This window comes from Eucalyptus grandis, chromosome 6 (assembly GCF_016545825.1).
Source record: "Eucalyptus grandis isolate ANBG69807.140 chromosome 6, ASM1654582v1, whole genome shotgun sequence".
NCBI lineage: Eukaryota > Viridiplantae > Streptophyta > Magnoliopsida > Myrtales > Myrtaceae > Eucalyptus > Eucalyptus grandis.
Window position 1 is genome coordinate 39,221,673 of NC_052617.1, and position 18,705 is coordinate 39,240,377.

Below are 18,705 nucleotides of genomic sequence, written 5' to 3' on the forward strand. Positions count from 1 at the left end.
AGGTCGCCATCCCATCCTTAGTAGATAGTGGCACAGAATCCCATCCATACTCCATTTCATAGGCAATCATAATAATTCATAACTAGTCTGATCCCAATCCACTACCCTCTTTTCGGCCCTCATCTGTATATTACCAGAAAGTAGGTTTGATCTCAATAGGAAAGTCACCGAACGGTAGGGAGCCCAGTGGCTAGACAGCAACAACAGCGCTGAGCATATCAAGATCGGTTTGTAAACTCGATAAATGAAAGTGACATGTCGGATTGTGAATGAGCATTTCAGCATGTGGGTCACATTGAACATCTGATAGTAACTTCGAGTAAGTGAATCGGTGTTAGTGCAGGCATTTTCTCGGATAGAAAAATGTGTTCATGCCCACGTCCCTTCTTGAGAAGTCTTTTGGAGTGTGTGGGGTTGGTCACCAATTAATGGGTCTGGCGTGTTCCTGAACAGTGCTGTCTCCAGAACTCACACCTTGTGGCCTTGAATGAAAAGGGCTCGGTCAAAAAGCAATTGCAGAAATTGTGGGGGACGCCATTGTTGGGATCAATTATGAGTGGCCTGCCTAACAAGTCATGCATTAGTTGGACTTGGTGAATGTATGATGTGTATGGTTGTCCCTCTTGGACGAAAATTGGCCACGTTTAGCATACAGAAAAGTCATGCTCTCTCTCTCTCTCTCTCTCTCATCTTCTTGACCGTCATATGCTGGACTTGCATTTTCTTGTTTTGGAGCATCTTGATCAGAAGCAAACTCCACGTTTCTGTCCCTTGTTTGTTCATAGGTAATGCGGATGTAGATTGACAAAGTGCGTGCTAGTGAAGAAAATCCTCTCTTTTCCGTTCTTGGTATGTGCAAGTGATAGAATGACTCCGTGAATAGGCAACATTGGATAAAATCGAAACAGAACAGAAGAAATCAACTTTGCTGTCAATATGATACTAGAATGAATAAAATCGTGTGCCTATACTTTGAAGAATGTTTACTGTTGATGTATGCATAGTTCTAGTATATATATATCGTGAAGAGGATTATTCGACTCTATCCCTTCTTTGAAGCCAAATTCACCTTGGATCCTTCACTTATGCCATTGATTTGACTCTTGTTTTCTGTATCTTTCTCGTATTCCTCTCCAGAAGAAAAGAAGTGACTCAAAATCAAAGGAGGCAGGAGCTTATCAAACACCTTCCAGACGAATCCACGTACGTATGGCCCGTGAGCTGTCACCGAACAGCATCTCAGATCTCAAATCCAATCTCTTACCAATTGTCAGCGATTCAAACACGGTCACATGTTCATATCTCACACACAAAAATCAATTTCCTTTGTGTCCGCTTCCCTTCTAGCTGCGTCTACGTTGGAACTCTTGACCAGGAAAAAAACAGAAATGATTGTAACAAGGAGATGTGCACGCATCCATGGTAGAGGGTGAAATCGACGTCTGTCATTTTCTAATTGACCCACGTAATGATATGGTTGGATGAAATTCCTAAACTTAGGTAATGTGGGGCTATCACGTTTACTATACGTCGCCTTTTCCATTTGACTGAGATTGCTACTTAGATTTCTCCATGTATTGCTCAATCAGACTGCTTTTATATTTTGTAAATAGTGATTTATGATTCCCTAGAACAAAAGGATATCGCGACTTTAGAAGACATGCGTTTGGTTCACAAATAATGCGGTAAAGCAAAGAGCGCGTACATTATTCAATTCCACTTGCGTAGCAATAGCTAGCTTACCTGAGAGAGAGAGTGCCTCTGGCGCACTTGAATGAATCTACCAACTACTGAAGCGTAGGCCATTCAAGTTGCAACTACAGAAATTCACGAGGAATTATATCTTCGGGGCCCGACTTTAAAGAGAATGCGCTGCATAGGGAGCGATTTCGAGATCTGCCTTTTTCATTAAAGGCTAAAGATCCACACACTATCACAAGCCTAGCTTTTCGACAATGATAATGCATGTCCTGCAATCTATGTAGTGACCAATTTGAAGAGAGTCGGTCACTTAGGTAACTAGCCAGCTGGGGTGACTCGGCTGGTGATCATGAGGCAGGCACGACATAAATGGCAGACACAGTTCGATTGATTGACCGGAGCCGAAGCGAAACGCTTCATCGTCATCGTCGTCATCATGATCAAAACCTCCAATGTCCCAACGACTTGTGCTGATTTTTAATAAATGAGAGAAGGCTAGACAGCGTTCGCATGTTGAGGTGTCGTTCAAAATCAGCGGCTGACGATAGGGCTCGAACATTCTCACGATTTCAAGTCATCCATGGTTGGTGGTCCTATCTGCAGTTGGCACCTTTTGGCCCAACTCTTTCTGTGTCTCGCTTTGAATCGCCTTCTGGGACCAGAGTAGGATCAATGACGCAGAGAGAGAGAGAGAGAGAGTTACGCAGTGAACTTCGAGAATTTCATGTGGTTCTCCTCAGCGTTCACTGCCCGAATCTTTCTTTGGATCAGTTCGTTTGAAGAAAATTCGTCTGAGTCCTTCAACTGCAATGAAATTACGGCAAGGGCTTGACCAGGCTGAAGATGAATGCTTCCACCAAAACGACAATATTCCACACCGAATACCACTCAACCCCTGACACAGTCAAATGACCTATGCAGCCAATTTCAATGCTTTGGCCACATTTTCCTGCAACCCTCTTGCTAGAGGAGATTTCCTCCGACCGCTTTACTGTGGATTATAAATATGAACACCATCCACATTTATGTTTAAGTAGGACCCAAGCATGTCTTTAAACTAACTTCGTTTATCGAAGTTAACCCAAACGTAAAATGGGGTAATGATAAAATCTAGGGGAAATTAACCAATTTGGAAAATTCCCAGGCCTAATTCCCCGTGAAGCCTTCTCCAGGGTTGCCTGGGCGTGGTTCGAAGAAAAGGTGGGTGATGACCGTTGCGACTCATAACTCGCTGGCCAATCCAAGGCATGGTTTCCAGTAATTATGGATGTAGAACGTATGTAGTCCTCATCGCTTTTTGACATTCGGGACGTCAAGCTTTGTTAAGATCGGTTTACAGAATTCATTCCCTAACAAGTGACGGGGGCAGCTCGCCGTCGAGCGGCAAACTTGTCTCGCACCAAGTTTATCCTCCAATTGGGCGTGCCACGGCACCGTAATAAATCATCGTAATCGACAGGCGATCAGGAGGCCGCCACGATCAGCAGTCATCTGCATTCCACCTGAGCCCCAACCTTAGGTTCTCCAAATTCACAAGGCAAACGTACGTCCATCGAATACGACCCTTATCCACAAGAAACACATGATCCGAGGGGCCAGATGTTGTTGTTTTGCATGAATTTTTTTAATCAAAAGGTAGATAAAAAGAGAGAAAAGAGGGGGGAGGAAAGAGAAAACCCTCGAAATGCAGAGGTGCGAGGCTAAAATATAACTTCCAAAAAGTGAAAAAAAAAAAGAAAGAAGGGAGTTGGGGACTAAACCGTCATTTTCGGACAGGGACAGACCCCTCGATATTTTCTCCCGATCCAGGTACCCGAGCGGGGACTGGTCCGTCAGTAAAGCAAGTTCAGTCCCCACCCTTCCCCCTCCTCCTCACGTGCCGCACGGACGCGACACGTGTTGCTCCCGGGCCCCACGCCCCCGCGACAGCGACAAGCGTGCGTTTTCTTTCGATTATCCGCTGGTTTTGGAAAGAAAAGGAAAGAAAAGGAAAAGGGTGGGTGGGGGGAGGAGCTGCCCGGACGACACCGGGCTCTCCTCCCATTGGCTGCTTCCTTGACTCGCTCGCGAGCTCCCGGTGGGCCCCGCCCCCACGCCCCGACGCGTGGAATTCCATTACGCGCCTAACCCCCCCCCCCCTTCTCTTCCCGAAAGAAAACAATTAAGACGAAAGTGGCAGGCCCCCTCGGGCGGTGGGGCCCCCCTCCCCGCCCCTTGCTTGGGTGGTGGGCCCCACGATTGGAAAAGAAAAAGTCTCGCGAGTGCGAATCTTCCGCCTTTTGGAGTAGGGGGAAGGAGGAGGGGTAGGGTTGCTGTGAGTTTGACGCGTGTACAGTCGCGGGGGGGCCCCACCCCGGGTGGGGTGGGGCCCGCCTCGTCAGCAAAAGTCCAAATCCCTTATTATTGCGCGACTTTTGTAGAGAGGGGAGGACCATGGCGGAGGAGGAGGAGGAGGAGGAGAGTGCGATGAGATGGAAACTGGGGTTCCGATTTGGATTTTAGCAGTTTTCAAATTCTAGAAAAGCTCGCTCTCCTTAGTTCTTTTACCAATTTTAATGGAGAAAGTTCATTTCGGACGTCTCCGAAAAGACGCCCTTTTACGTCTTTTGAATATATGACGCGAAGCTATTCTTTAATCCAATTTTTCAACAAAAAAAATAAAAAAATAGGAAGGGGAAATTGAAAAGCACATTTAGGCTAGGCGTGCAATTTCGATATTTTTGTCACGTATAAACTTCGCCAATAATTTTCGGGGCGGCCCCTCCTCATTGATTCCCCGAAAAATTGTCGAGGAGGGGAGAAGAGCGCACCAAAGAAAAGTCGCGGGCTAGAGGCACGTGGGACAGGCGATGTCGTGGGGGCCCGCGTCGCAATTCTTTTTCGCCTAACTTCGGAAGAACGCCGCCTGACGTGGGAGCTTTCTCGCCTTACCTCAGCATGGACCTTCGTTCCCAAATTTCAGGCCATTTTTTTCCCTAATTTCTTGCTCGATTTGATAACCCCCAAGGCGACAGCCGACGTTTAACGAGGAGTTTCGACCGTGTATTTCGATGCGATACGCCCTTTCCCTGTTTCTCCCCCCACTAATTTAATACAATTCGCTAAGTTTGATGTCGGCAATATCGAGCTACGCCTAAAAAGACATGCCGGCTTATGACGACGCTTTTGCATCAGCGCACGATTCCAAAAGAAAAGAAAAGAAGTACTTATCATATTTGGACAATGGCCAAACTTGATAGGAGGAGCCCCATCAAAACTTTTTGGAGGAAATTATTGGACTGGTCCTTTTATGCTATTGCGCTCGTCCGGACGAAGTGCTACGTAACAATGCGTAGCATTGGCATCTTATAAGAAGAGAAGCGTTTGATCCTTTAGTATAGAGTTGTAATGGTCTGCTCCGTTCTATGTCGATCAGTCCCCTTGAAAGAGTAACAAGCGACGGTCATCTAGTGACGTAACTCGACCTCTAGATTATCATCACTGCATATTCTTGTTGGAAAATTTATCAATGTAGATAGGATGGACAATTAGACATTGACTAGAGATTGGTTTATAGATCAAATATGTCATGACGTAAAGTAAAACAACAATTTTACTTTCTTTTTTTGGAGTTGGGCATGCTGACCCAAGTGGATCATTTCATAGCCCCAACTCGGCTAGATTGGCCTTGTCTACTTAGCATCAAAGCCAAAGTAACATACATGAACCGGCGATATTTAACATTCAAGACACTTGAAAGCTTGACATCATATGGAAAAAGGAAAAAAAAAAAAAGAACCTCTACTAAGGCTTCGCTTGTTTTTGTAAAAAATAAATAATTTGGAAAATATTTTTCTGAAAATGATTATTTGCATCGTTTTAAAAATGAATAAACTAAAAATATTTTCATAGTTTATAAAAATATTTAAACATAAATTGCTGGCAATAATGAAAACATATTTCATTGACTAGTTATTTCAAGTAGCATAATCTATCATTTTAGGAAAATAATTTTCAAATTATTCATTTTCCATGAAACTAACGGAGCTTACATATAAACTTGGCCTCTCTTGCCATTATAATTATGTACAATTCTTTTCGGCCTAACTAGAAAAAGACCAGATTAATGTCAACCTAAATACCCAAATACGCTTGGCCTCTTAAATGTATACATAGAACTACAAGAACACAACCTTCGCCCCCTTTAGTCATCTTTATAACTGTAGATATCCATTATTAGCTAAATCTTATAAATATAACTACCCATATTAAGTGAATGGAGATAGTTTGTGCTAGAAAATATAACACAACTCATGTACTGAATGTTAATTTTTCTTTTATTGATTCAATTATTAAGCTGATTTTATCGGATATAGTTGCGTAGAAGAATTCCCAAGGAAAAGACTTTTCTTCTATAGAAATATTTGAAAAAAAGAGGACATTTGGCATTGGAATGATTTTGGATATAACTCGCCCCCCTCCCCAAAAAAAACATGTAGAAAAGGACGAAATCTGAAGAGAGCCGAGCTCAATACCAAAAAAGATGCTTCACTTTTGATCTTATAACCTCTTTCATGCTTCTATTTTCAGATCTACGTTTGGCACCTTATTATCAATTATCACCGTATATTTAATTTAAAAAATCACCATCGTCATTCCAAAATGCACCCATCTATTCTAAACTAAAATTAAAGTTCAATGACCTTATTGCAAGTGACCTCAAAGAAGGCCATATTAAAAGATTAAATTTTTATCAAGATTTCTCTAATTGATCGCCAGTTCTAGGGTGAACATTTTGATCAGTAATTCTTACTTAACAAAACAACTCTTTGTACATCTTTCATAATCGAATTTTCCTTGCCGACGATGCTATCTTGTGATCTGTTGGTTTCTTGAGTGGACATCAATTATCCAACATGTCACTTATCATGGCCACTGGATGTTGATAATTCACAATGTTCCAAGATTGGTTGGATGGACAATCAAGGGTTACTTCAAAAGTACTTAAAAAGCTTCTCATTTTGGATATAATTTCAAAATTACAGGTTCATTTTAGCAATTTTTTTTTGTTTTTTTTTTTTTTGTTTTTCAGTACCACGCAATTAAAAACCGGTTTAGAGAAGCTTCGTTGGAGCACGAGTCTTTATAAAAGCACAACCAAAGTTATAACAAGGGCCACAATGATAGGATTGCCCATAGCTGGACTAGTTCATTGAATTAGAATAATGATGGTCCCATGATGGAAAAGTAAAGATCTTGGCCTAAAGAAATAAAATTCACGGTGACCCTTTGGGGAAAAGAAGAGGATTGCGAAGATGAAAATGATTTTGATGCGAAGAATCTAATAATGAACCATCATTACTAAATTTCCATTTACAGTTTCCTCCTGTTCAAAGTCAAAAGGGAGCAAAAATAGGCGAGAATAAATACCGACAACATACGCACGCAAAAATCTCCATCTTGTGCACATCCAAGCTTTGCATGTGCAGTGTACACGGTGGTGTGTGTGCATGCGCAGGGACACCGCACGACGGACGGAGAGTTGGGTGGTTGTCGGTATTGAATTGCCATCATAATTGATACATAACAACTTTTGGATGCGAAAGCATTTAAGATCGGGTCATTCTTTCTAGAGGTTGATTATTAGCTAATAGAGGCGTGGTGGTAGCTTCTTTAATCATGCTTTGTGGGGGATTAATCCTCGATGGAGACGATCCTGATCAAGACCCAATAATTGTTGCGTCTTTGGACGGGTGTTGTGGAAAATTTAATGAATAAAAGAATCGAGAAAGAGGAGGAAAATGCAAGAGGTCCCCATTCGTTTTTTTTTGTAGCTTATAAAGACATGGGGTCCTCTCATTGATTGCTACCCCTCTGTCCTCTTTCAACGTGGTCAACAAGCTCAATTAGGTGCCTCATGGATTTCTCAATATCGTCCCCAAAAAAGCCAAATCGGATGACGGGTAGTTTAGTGGAGTTTTAGGTCATGCATGTGTAGAGGAGAAAAGGGGGCTTAGTTATATTAGTTATGTGCAAGAACTAATCATGGTTATTCGAGATTCAACCTATCATGATTACGTTTGCTAGGGATAATGTCCAAATACAAGAACCGGAAGTATCAAGAACACGAGATTGTCGTCTCCATCTCGATTGAAATTTGAGGCTTTGGGTTGAGACCCTCCAAGAGGAGATGGCTTGACCAACTCAAGTGAAAAAAGAAAATTTACAAGTGGGTCCTCGGTTTTTCCATAAATAGCATCCATTGGCCCTCGTGGAGAAATTCCTAGGGTTAAAAACCTTTTTCTTTCTTTTTATTATCTTCGATGTTGGCGCAATTGTGATGATGATGATAAGGCAGGCCCGTTCTTTTATTCAAGTGCTTAGGGATTGGTGCGGTATAAAAAACCGAGCTTGGTTTTTCCACGTCCGTGGCCTTTTTGATTTCATTTCCTCCTCTCTCCTTCCTCCTCTTTCTGACACACACATCAATTCTTTCATTAAAAATGACTGGAAAATGATTTGAGAGAGAGAGAGAGAGAGAGAGAGAGAGAGAGAAGAATCTGAAAGCTTTTCCAACGTTCTTTTTACCAGTCATTTTCTAATGAAAAGAAGTTAAAAGACTTGGAAAGAAGAGACAAGTAGCGATCGAAAAGACTCCACCATTCCATCACAACATCCTCAAATTATTTATACAGTGCACAAAAGGGACCATTATACTATATGTAAAATCATGAAGATACATGTAAATATCTCTACGCATAATATATGTATAAATTGCATGTGAGAGAGACAGAGGGATCTCACGTGAGCTGTTAGGGTTTGCATGCATCAAAATCACAATCAACGCCATGTAAGGGCATGGAGGAGATGTGCGTATATGAGAATTGTGCATTGTTAAATGGAGGAGGATGAAGCTTTCTTTTCGGCCAACAAAAGTGAATATTAAAATCAAGTTATTGGCGACCTTCCTTGCACAAGCACACCAATGTCAAAATCGATAGGTAATAAACCTTGCTGGAGAAAAGTGACATGAGATTCTAATTAAGAAGTCAAAGCACAATCATTTCAAAATTTAAAATAACCATATACCGCATGAATTTTTCTTTTATAGCGACATTTCACATCCATATCAATGATTCCTTCGTGGTGACATTCCTATATATCCTAAAAATAAGTTTGTATTTATGAAACATTTACCTTTTAGTCTTTTCTTATACTCTCTTTTGCAACATATAAAAAAAATCATTATTATTCAATATCAAATTGCTAATATTGATATCTAGATTCAAAATTCGTTTTATGAATTTATGGGATTCATGGTAAAGTTTTATTTTGATAGGAAAAATAATATAAACACACGATAGATTTCGATATGCTTTTTTTCGAACTTACTTAAGACTAATTTTTATTTGTCCCCCTCAGGTTTTCGAAATAAAATTAGGGGGAAAGGCATAATCTCTTGGAGGGCAAATTCGGGAAGGTGGATGTCCCTTATAATTATCCTTACACATAGCTGAATTATATGCATGTTACTTGTGAGATTGTTAGGAGACATAAAGAAACATTTATTTGGGCGCAATAATTAGGTGCATCATATGTAAGAATCCGCAAAAGCTATTGATAAAGAACTATCAAGTCAACTTAGAAAAACAGTCACCAGCTAACTGCCCTCGTTGTTAGGTTAAATAAAGAAGGCGCAGCCCACAGTTAAATGGGTACACCTGTCCTTCACACGTAAACTTTCTTAAAGAGATCATTACTATTAAATGACTGCAGGGTCAATCCGAAACCCTAATTTTTATGGTTCTTGAGCTCAATGCGGGCGCGCCAAGTATACGGGACGATTTACATAAATTCATGAGTACGGAATTTGTAATAGAATTCCGAGGAGACCCATTAAATTTAGGGACTAAGATAAAGTTACATCTGTGTATGTGCATTGATTCAATACAGTCACGTTCTCTTTCCAGGTACTGTTTACCTTAACATGGAACAAGTCAAAAGGAGGCAATAAATGATGGGTGAAAAATGTGGTGAATTTCTCCATGTTTTCCATGTTGGAACACACAAGGAAATATTTCACTTCCTTAAGAGCTCCCTCAGCCCGCAATAATGGCCTACGCGTAATAATAGCACGCACCCCATGACACCATAACTGTCTTTTGAGTAGTCTACCGTGAATCATGAGCAAGGAATGTCTAATGGGACTGAAACTCAGTCCTGTTAACATCAGCAAACCACAAAGGTTTCTTTTTGTTTTCTTTTTTGGCTAGAGAAGCCACTGCCCATTCTTTTACAATCATTGTTACCGACAGCGATATGTGCCAGACTTTTTCCGAGAAATAGTGAATAAGCTATGGGATAGAGAAGTAGAGGATTCTCAGTACTTCGATGGTTGCAAAAGGGTCCTGTTGCCTCTGACGAATTAGGAAGATTGCCTCAGTTTTTTAATAAAGTCGTCTTTTATGGCGTTCACAGCGATAAATACGCCCGCGCGCACTTACTTTTCACATCAAGAATCTTAGGACTGCACTTGAATTCTTGCATGCGATTATTCATGTTATGCTCTCTCTCTCTCTCTCCTTAGGTCGTACCTATGTGTTTTTTTCACAAAATCAAGGATGTAGCTTTCACGAGGAGAAGATATATTGCAACATCACGCAATATCTAAATCAGTCCGCGAGTCAATGGCTTTTACCTACTCCTTTCCATGACATGAGAAACCAAGGAGGTTCCATATTATTCGAGATTTACATTATGTTCGCATATACATAATCAACGTTCATGTCATCGCTCCCCTCTTATCTTAGGCCCAGCGTACCAATCCTGAGATGATGCTTCTTAACTAAATTAACTTTTCCTTCATTCATGACGATGTCGTTAGGCAGTTTTTCTTTTTTTTTTTTGGTTGACTTTACTCTATGAGCCTACGACCTAGCCAAAAAAAATAACTAGGATAAGACCTCAAGTTAATTATGCACTAGCAAATACTAGTCGTCGTAGTGATCCGGATGGAAGCGCATAATTCTTACTCATTTTGTGGGCCAAAGGTTTTGACTAGGAATCCAGGAAAAGCAAAATATCGAAATTGAAATCATTCTGGCCGAAAGAAATTAGGGACGAACTTACAAATGAACGTAGATTAATGCAAGCATCAAGAGCCATTGCAATGAGGAGAGATATTTAGGCATGGAAAGAAAAAAAAAATATAAAATATGAAAGCTACGTAATGATAGACGTTACACACGCATCTGGACAAATCTTTTCTTAAATCTCGAGTTTGAACGCATTGAGACCAATAGACAAACCATATCTATTAGGGCCCAAATAGAGCGCGATGACAATATTCGTCTTCTCTGGAATTATGTGGAAACCACAAGGTTCAAATTTAATATACATCAACATTTTCTTTTTCTATCACAGATAGTTATTTTTACATGAAACATCTTACAAGATGGGAAGTTTAATCTCATGTTTTTACAACTCCACCTGCCATGCATTTTATCAATCCCAATCCTCAAATCTGCTCACTTTTGTTCATTTTACAATTTTACCGAGAAACCCTAGCTACTACAGAGTAATATCATCAATAATAGCACATGCACATCGACAATATAGAATGAATAACATCTTCAATTTAGAAAATAAAAAAGAACTTGAAGAACCGAATTCTAAAAGGGTAAACTGGGTCGGCCTCAGCTTAACAAAAGTATTGCAGCATGGCGATTAACTTAATGCCGCTAATAATTAAGGTAAGTACATTATTTAGAGCTCATCTTGTTATTTTCTTTCAAAATTATAATCTAATTTAGTCTTAGCAGTTCTTATCTTTGGGAACTTATATGTTCACGATCTTTTACTTGCTTTCATACCTCTGCCAAAAAAAGTCTGCATCTAAATAGCAATAGATGATTGTGGCATTGTGTGCTTGTCAAGTAACCCAAGCGTACGAAGTATATTCCTAAGATGGGGCAATACCTAGTAGGACTCAAAAAAATGCGTGTGAAAACGAAGGTGTCAAATTGACAATTTAGTTACGTAAATTGCGTTGAAAACCTTGTCTTAGGTTGCTAATTTACTAATACGCCTAGAAAAGAAGGGGTGGGGGAGAGAGAGAGAGAGATTTTTAAAAGTAGGTGTTATGGTGGTTGGTCCTGTGTTTCTTAGCTACTTAAATTGCTTTATCTTCAAACTCTAGCATCCAACCACATAAAATACCACCAAAAAGAAAGAAAAAAGAAAGAAGGAAACTCTTCCAAACGAATAATAAAATTGGAGAAGAACAGGATAACAAAAAGAAAAGAAAGGAAGGGGGGGTGGTATTGAATAAGGACAAAACAGATATTAATGAATGAGCAACAGGATCTCCTTCTCTGGTCCCTGTTCTTCCCCCATCATCTTCCTCCTCTCTCTCTCTCTCTCTCTCTCTTTAAAATACATATTAGGCTTTCGTGGAAGGAGACGTTTCCTCGTTCCTCCAATTGTCTGTATCTTTCTTTCTCACGCATAAACAACTTTGAACTTTCGTTCCCTCTCTCTCTCTTCTTCACTGAATTAGTTAATTAGTCGATCTCTTTGTTGGCCATGAAAGCTGCATCAAGAAATGATTTGAAAAGGGTAGGTCAAATCAAGAACGAGAACTGAACCAGAAAGAGAGTGAGACAGAGAGAGGGGGAGAGAAGAGAGAGAGAGAGACAGGGAGCGAGCTTCCCTCTGATCCGTTCGCAGGTACTTCTTTGCCCCCAAAAGCCAAAAAGTAGCAGAGAATTTTCATTCACACACACACACAGAGAACCCATGTACGCACACATGGTGATTCACTATTCATCGAAACGAGAAATACACACGCACATACCCGTTCCATCACCAAGAATTTTGATCTCTGAAGAAGGAAAAGACGATGAGAGAGAGAGAGTGGTGGGGGAGGGGAAAAGATGGGCATCTTTTTATCAGCCCCCTAACCTCATCTTACTATTTTTAAACCTCCTCACTCTTGTCTTGGTTCTTGTTTTTTGTGTTCTTATTTTACCTTTTCTCAGGATGGGAAAGTTGCAGACAGCAGAGGCGATGACAGGAAGCTGAGATTTTCCTATCTCTGTGAATCCCTCCATAAATCTCACACAGGTGGGTGATGCCGTCTCAATTCATTTCTTTCTTTTTATAGGCCATCACCATGTTGTCCTCTCTCTCTCTCTCTCTCTCCTTTCTGGGGTGTCTGAAGTCTCTCTTGGTATTTGTTTTGATGATTGCAAGTGAAAATTATGGAGTGCAGAGATTGATGGCGATGATGAATGAATGAATGAAAATCACGTGTACACAAAACAATGTCTACTTGATAACGATAACGAATATATAAATGCAGAGATCATCGGTCCTTTCATACTCTCTCTCTCCCTCGCTCTCTATATATTTAAATATATATAAATTGACATGGCTCCTGCAATTACTTTTCCTTCCTCATCTCCTTCCATCCTACCGCCCCTCTCTCTCTCCAAGCTTGAAACTTGAGAAAAGATAGAAAGAAAAGTGATGACAATCGCATCAAAACTTTTGATACTCAACACAAACTTTCTTGGTTTCTTGATTTGGTTGTCAGGTTATTCGTCAATAAGTTCAACAGCAATACTCAGATTGACTCATCGTATGGGTTGATTCTTGATTCCACACACTCACCATCAGTGTGAAAGGTACTTCTTTCAACTCAAAGCTCAATCACACACATGCGAACATACACACACCTCTCTCTCTCTCTCTCTCTCTCTCTCTCCTTCCCCTTCTGACTTTGCTCAAGCTTCTTTCCTTTCTTTAGGATAAGTGCTACATGAGCTTGTCGCTTTGTGTTTGATCTCAATTTCGCACATGAAGGTGATGAAGCTCACTAATAGCCCATCTTCTTTTCTCTCTCTCTCTCTCTCTGCGCGATTTGTTTTGTTCAGCGAAAGAAGAAGAGATAAATATTGAAGTGAAGTGAACAGCTGCGATGGCGACTTACTACCACCAGAGCTCATCTGACCCAGATGGAGCCCTACAAACCCTCGTCCTCATGAACCCCGCCAGCTACGTCCACTACTCCGATGCCCCGCCTCCGCACCAGCAACCCTCGGCGATCTTCCTCAACTCCTCCACCGCCGGGCCGCCCGCATCCCAGACCCAGCAATTTGTAGGCATCCCCCTACCCGGCAGCGCCGCCGACTCGCAGCCCTCGTCCATGCACGTCAACCACGATCTCTCCTCCATGCATGGCTTCATGCCTCGCGTCCAGTATAACCTCTGGAGCTCCCTCGACCCGTCCACGGCGGCGCGTGAGGCCTCCCGCACCCACCAGCAGCAGGGGCTCTCCCTTAGCCTCTCCCCGCAGCAGCCCCCACCGACCCCAGCTGGGTACCGTTCCTTTGTCCGGGCCGAGCGCAGTGGCGATGGAGCAGCGGGTTCTCAGCACCCTCCAGCAATTTCAGGCGGTGAGGACGTGCGGATCTCGGGCGGGTCCCCATCGTCGGCCTCAGGCGTAACCAATGGGGCGGCAGTTGGGTCGGGCATGCAGGGGTGTTGCTGAGCTCAAGTACTTGAAGGCCGCACAGGAGCTTCTCGAAGAGGTTGTTAATGTTGGGAACACCGGAATCAAAGCTGAGATGCTGAAGAAGGCCAGCGGCCAAAGTAAGCCGGGTGGAGAATCAGCGGCACTGAAGGAGGAAGGAGGTGGCGACGGCAGTGGTAAGCGCGGCGCAGAACTGTCTATGGCTGAGAGGCAGGAAATTCAGATGAAGAAGGCTAAGCTCATAAACATGCTTGATGAGGTAAGGCTTAGATGGTAATTATGTGCATGATCAAGTCCTTGTATATATAAAATTGAAAAGTTATGGAGGAATTTTGGGAATGAAACTCCCTATCTAATTGACTATAATTTCTAAAACTTTGAGATATCTTTCAATTCAAGGTTTTTTTTTTTTTTTTCAGTGGATTGATTCCTTCCTAACTCTAATTAAAGTTCATGCTAGTTAGGTAAGAAATTGAGTTGTATTAAACTTACAATGCAGTCCAATTAGCCTCCTCATGTTGGATCCTTGTTTATATCAGGTTGAACAGAGATACAGACAGTACCACAACCAGATGCAGATCGTGATATCCTCGTTTGAGCAAGCTGCGGGGATTGGCTCTGCAAGGACGTACACGGCCCTCGCGCTGCAGACCATCTCAAAGCAGTTCCGGTGCCTCAAGGACGCGATAGCAGGCCAGATTCGGGCCGCTAATAAGAGCTTGGGCGAGGAGGATGGCCCTGGAGGGAAGATCGAAGGCTCCAGGCTTAAGTTCGTCGACCACCACCTCCGGCAGCAGCGTGCTCTCCAACAGTTGGGCATGATCCAGCAGAATGCTTGGAGACCCCAGAGAGGACTCCCTGAGCGATCAGTCTCGATCCTACGCGCCTGGCTCTTCGAACACTTTCTCCACCCGTAAGCAACACTCTCGACGATCATCATTTGGAACTGTTGCTTAGAATCATAATGGACCTGAATTGCTGAAACTGTTCTTTCCTTTTCTTTATTTAGCTACCCGAAGGATTCGGACAAAGTCATGCTGGCCAAACAGACAGGGCTCACTAGAAGCCAGGTATAATTTTCTGATCTTTGTCCTAAGTGATTCTTAATGCTGTGAAGGTTCGGAGATTAAGCGATGCGTCGATTGCAGGTGTCGAATTGGTTTATAAATGCTCGAGTTCGGCTTTGGAAGCCGATGGTGGAGGAGATGTACACGGAGGAAATCAAGGAGCAAGAACAGAATGGGGGAGGAGCAGAGGAAAAACCAAGCAAGAGTGAACGCGAGGACTCAGCATCCAAGTCCTCTGGCCTCCAGGACAAGGCCCCCAACTCCAATGAGAACAGCACCAAGAGCTTCAAACCAAAGGAGATCACCTCGAGGAACCACGACACCCCTGCCATCTCTACTAATTCGGCTTCCTCCATCGGGGGAAACGTCCGCAGCAGCAGTTCCGGGTTCACTCTCGTCGGCCCTTCGGAGCTGGAAGGGCTGACACAGGGGAGCCCGAAGAAACCGAGAAGCGCCGAGCTGCTTCAGAACCTTAGCAATGTCTCGTCCTTGAATGTCAACCCCAAGCTCGGGGAGGCCATATCGATGAAGTTTATCGACGAGGGGCAGGGCCGCGATGGCTACCCGATCATTGGAGGAGGGCCCGCCAACTTCATCGGCGGGTTCGGGCAATACCCAATGGGCGAAATCGGGAGGTTCGGGGCCGATCAGTTCGCTCCTTCGTTTTCAGGTAATGGGGTCTCTCCCACATTTTCTGGGAATGGTGTTTCTCTCACTCTGGGCCTTCCACACAGTGAGAACTCTCTCTATCTGGCGCTCACCAGAGCTTCCTCCCTAGCCAAAACATTCAATTAGGTAGGCGAGTCGACATCGGAGAGGCGAACGAATTCGGGGCGATGAACACTCCCCACCATCCCTCACTCTTCATCTGCGTACGAGACCATGAACATCCAGAACCGAAAGAGGTTCCCTGTGCAGCTGTTGCAGGATTTCGTGGCCTGATACATTGGACCACGGATGATTCTCTGCATCGTCAGAGTTCGGGATGAGGATGATGCAAGATGAAGAATGGTAGTGTAATTTTAGGTTCAGAACCGGGCTTTTTTTCATATTGTTTTTAACTTCGCCTGTTCCCTACATTATTTGGGGAGTAAGTAAGCTGCATGGTAGTGTAAAGAAAGAAAATTATAGGCCTATACTTTTGCATAGAAGTATTTTCAGTTAATTTAGACAGCTTTAGGATTTCAGAGAGATGATTGGGGATTGTATATTAATTTTGTAAGCTCGGGTGATGGATAGAATGTAATATCACAATACTTAGTCTTGGGTATACCATTATATGCTGCTTGTTACCGTGAGTTTGATCTACCAAATGCAGGGAAGCAAAAAAAAAAAAAAAAAAAAAATTTGCTTTAATCCTGTGGTTGCTTGAGGAGATCAAAACCCTTAGAATCAATCTTTTGAAGGTATGTTATGCCGCAAAAGTCGTTAGTTGCTAATCTTCAATGTCCGCACGTGCTGTTAACGAAGCACGAAGCAAAAATCGAAGCAAAAAAAAGACCGAGAATTCAAGCAATACTCTGCTTCTAATCCTGTTATTCAGAACCATTAGAATGGATAGAAAGAAACCCACCATAGTATAAATTAGATGCAATCTTCGGGGATGTTCATAGCTATACAGGCACCGGGAATATTTCTAAGTGCCAAGCCTTTTCATTATAAACTCAAGAAAAAGAATTGAAAGAGACGGCTTGATATTGCAGATGAAATCTTCAGGAGAATGTTACATGTAGGTGGACTTCAGGAATACAATGTCATCATCACCATCATCCAGGAGAAGCAGGAGGAGGTCTCTTCAGTCTGTGTCATGGCAACAAAAAGAACTGTTAAAAGAAGGAAAAATGACGGTGTGCTAGGTTCTTTGAGTCCATGAATATTAGAGTAGAAGAAAAGGGGAATAAAAGAACCAATACATATATATATATATATATATATATATATATATATATACACACGCACACACACACTAGCAGAAGTCATTTTCTCAGCTCAAGAATCCAGACTACTTTCCTCTCCTGTCCAAGAGCACTTGCTTTCTTGACTTGTTCACTCTCGCTCCTTTTTTTTTTTTTTGATCCTTATCTCAGTCACAACCCCAAAAAATAGGAATCAAAATAACAGGAAAGAAAAAGATAGCTTCCTCCTATTGAGACTTATCTCATTAGAATAAGCTAAACTTTTGACATTTGGCTCGCATGTTTGCACAGACCTTATTCCCAAAATCACAACTCTATCTGGTTTTCACTTTTGTGGCCATGCCCACAATGGCCAGGAATCTCATGATGACGATGCATTTCACCATCCCGGAATTCTGTTGTTCCAGTGTAAGGTACACAAGTGAACTGGCTATAAAATAATGAAAGGTCTCTGTCAGTCAACATTTATATGGGTAAAAGCTACTAGATAAGACACCTTACAGAAAAGCTGCTGCAATAGCCTCCCGAGGTGGGTCTCCCCATGAGCTATGTTTTCACGAACTTTCATGAATTAATGACAGAAATAGTTATTACCGCCAGTATCATTGGCTTTGGGCTCTATCTTCCACACCAAGAGAAGAAATTCGAACCCTAGCATTTTCATTAGGTATTCTTAAGTATGACGTCGTAGCGGTGGATTCTGCGCTAACGTCACCTCAGATTTACTTCACTGGCTGCCGATGTCTTAAATAAGGGTACGAAGTGAATCGGTTATAACGATGACTATTCTAATTATTAGGAAATGAGTATTTTAGTAAAAAGAAAAAAATAAATAGAGAAGAGGAAAAATGAAAAAAAGAAAAAGGAAAAAGTTTTAAAAAGATGAAAATGCTCCTCAAGAAGTAAGATTAGGTCTTTCTTTAAAGCTGATATGTTTACTTCGTATTCTTATGTGAAACAAGTTTTATTTAAGGTCTTTATTTAAGAAAAACGGGAGAATTTCAGGTATTTATTTGAAACAAAGTCTACTTTAAATTCTTACTTGAGAAAATGAGAGCATTTCTTCAACCTCTTATTTAAAATTTTACTAAAAGGAAGAAGAAGAATCGAATAGGGACAATTATAGTTTCACCACAGGAAGGATAATTATTAGCGGAGAATCAATTGTGGAACAGGAAAAATAAAAAAAAAGGAAGAAAGAAAAGAAGAATCGATCCAAGAAGAGATCATACAAGGAAGCAAAAGGAATAGGCGAATTGACTTTAGATGGCAAGAATCTGGCATGATGAAAAAGACCACTCAAATTGGTCACACGAGCTCTGTACAGTGTATAAAGAGGTAATGCAGTTATGACCCAATGGCAAAATTCTTGCTGCAAGGGATGCATTTACTAATCATTGCTGCACTGGATGGGATTGACATTTGACAGTCACGGTTCCCATCCAATAAGGCTAATACTCCGAATAATAGGTGAAAAAACCAAAGAGAAAAGTTACTTTCTGATTCA

At 41.8% G+C, this 18,705-nt stretch overlaps 1 protein-coding gene across 1 annotated transcript; it reads left to right on the forward strand.

The window, feature by feature from the left end:
• The first annotated feature begins 12,069 nt into the window (after window positions 1–12,069).
• Window positions 12,070–16,580, forward strand: LOC104446987 (BEL1-like homeodomain protein 1). Its single transcript, XM_010060777.3, is given in 10 exon segments — window positions 12,070–12,408; window positions 12,720–12,804; window positions 13,277–13,367; window positions 13,617–14,223; window positions 14,225–14,474; window positions 14,755–15,128; window positions 15,225–15,285; window positions 15,364–16,021; window positions 16,024–16,127; window positions 16,129–16,580. Coding segments are annotated over 7 exon segments (2,106 nt in total). The 5' UTR covers window positions 12,070–12,408; window positions 12,720–12,804; window positions 13,277–13,367; window positions 13,617–13,660; the 3' UTR covers window positions 16,225–16,580.
• Window positions 16,581–18,705: the final 2,125 nt, after the last annotated feature.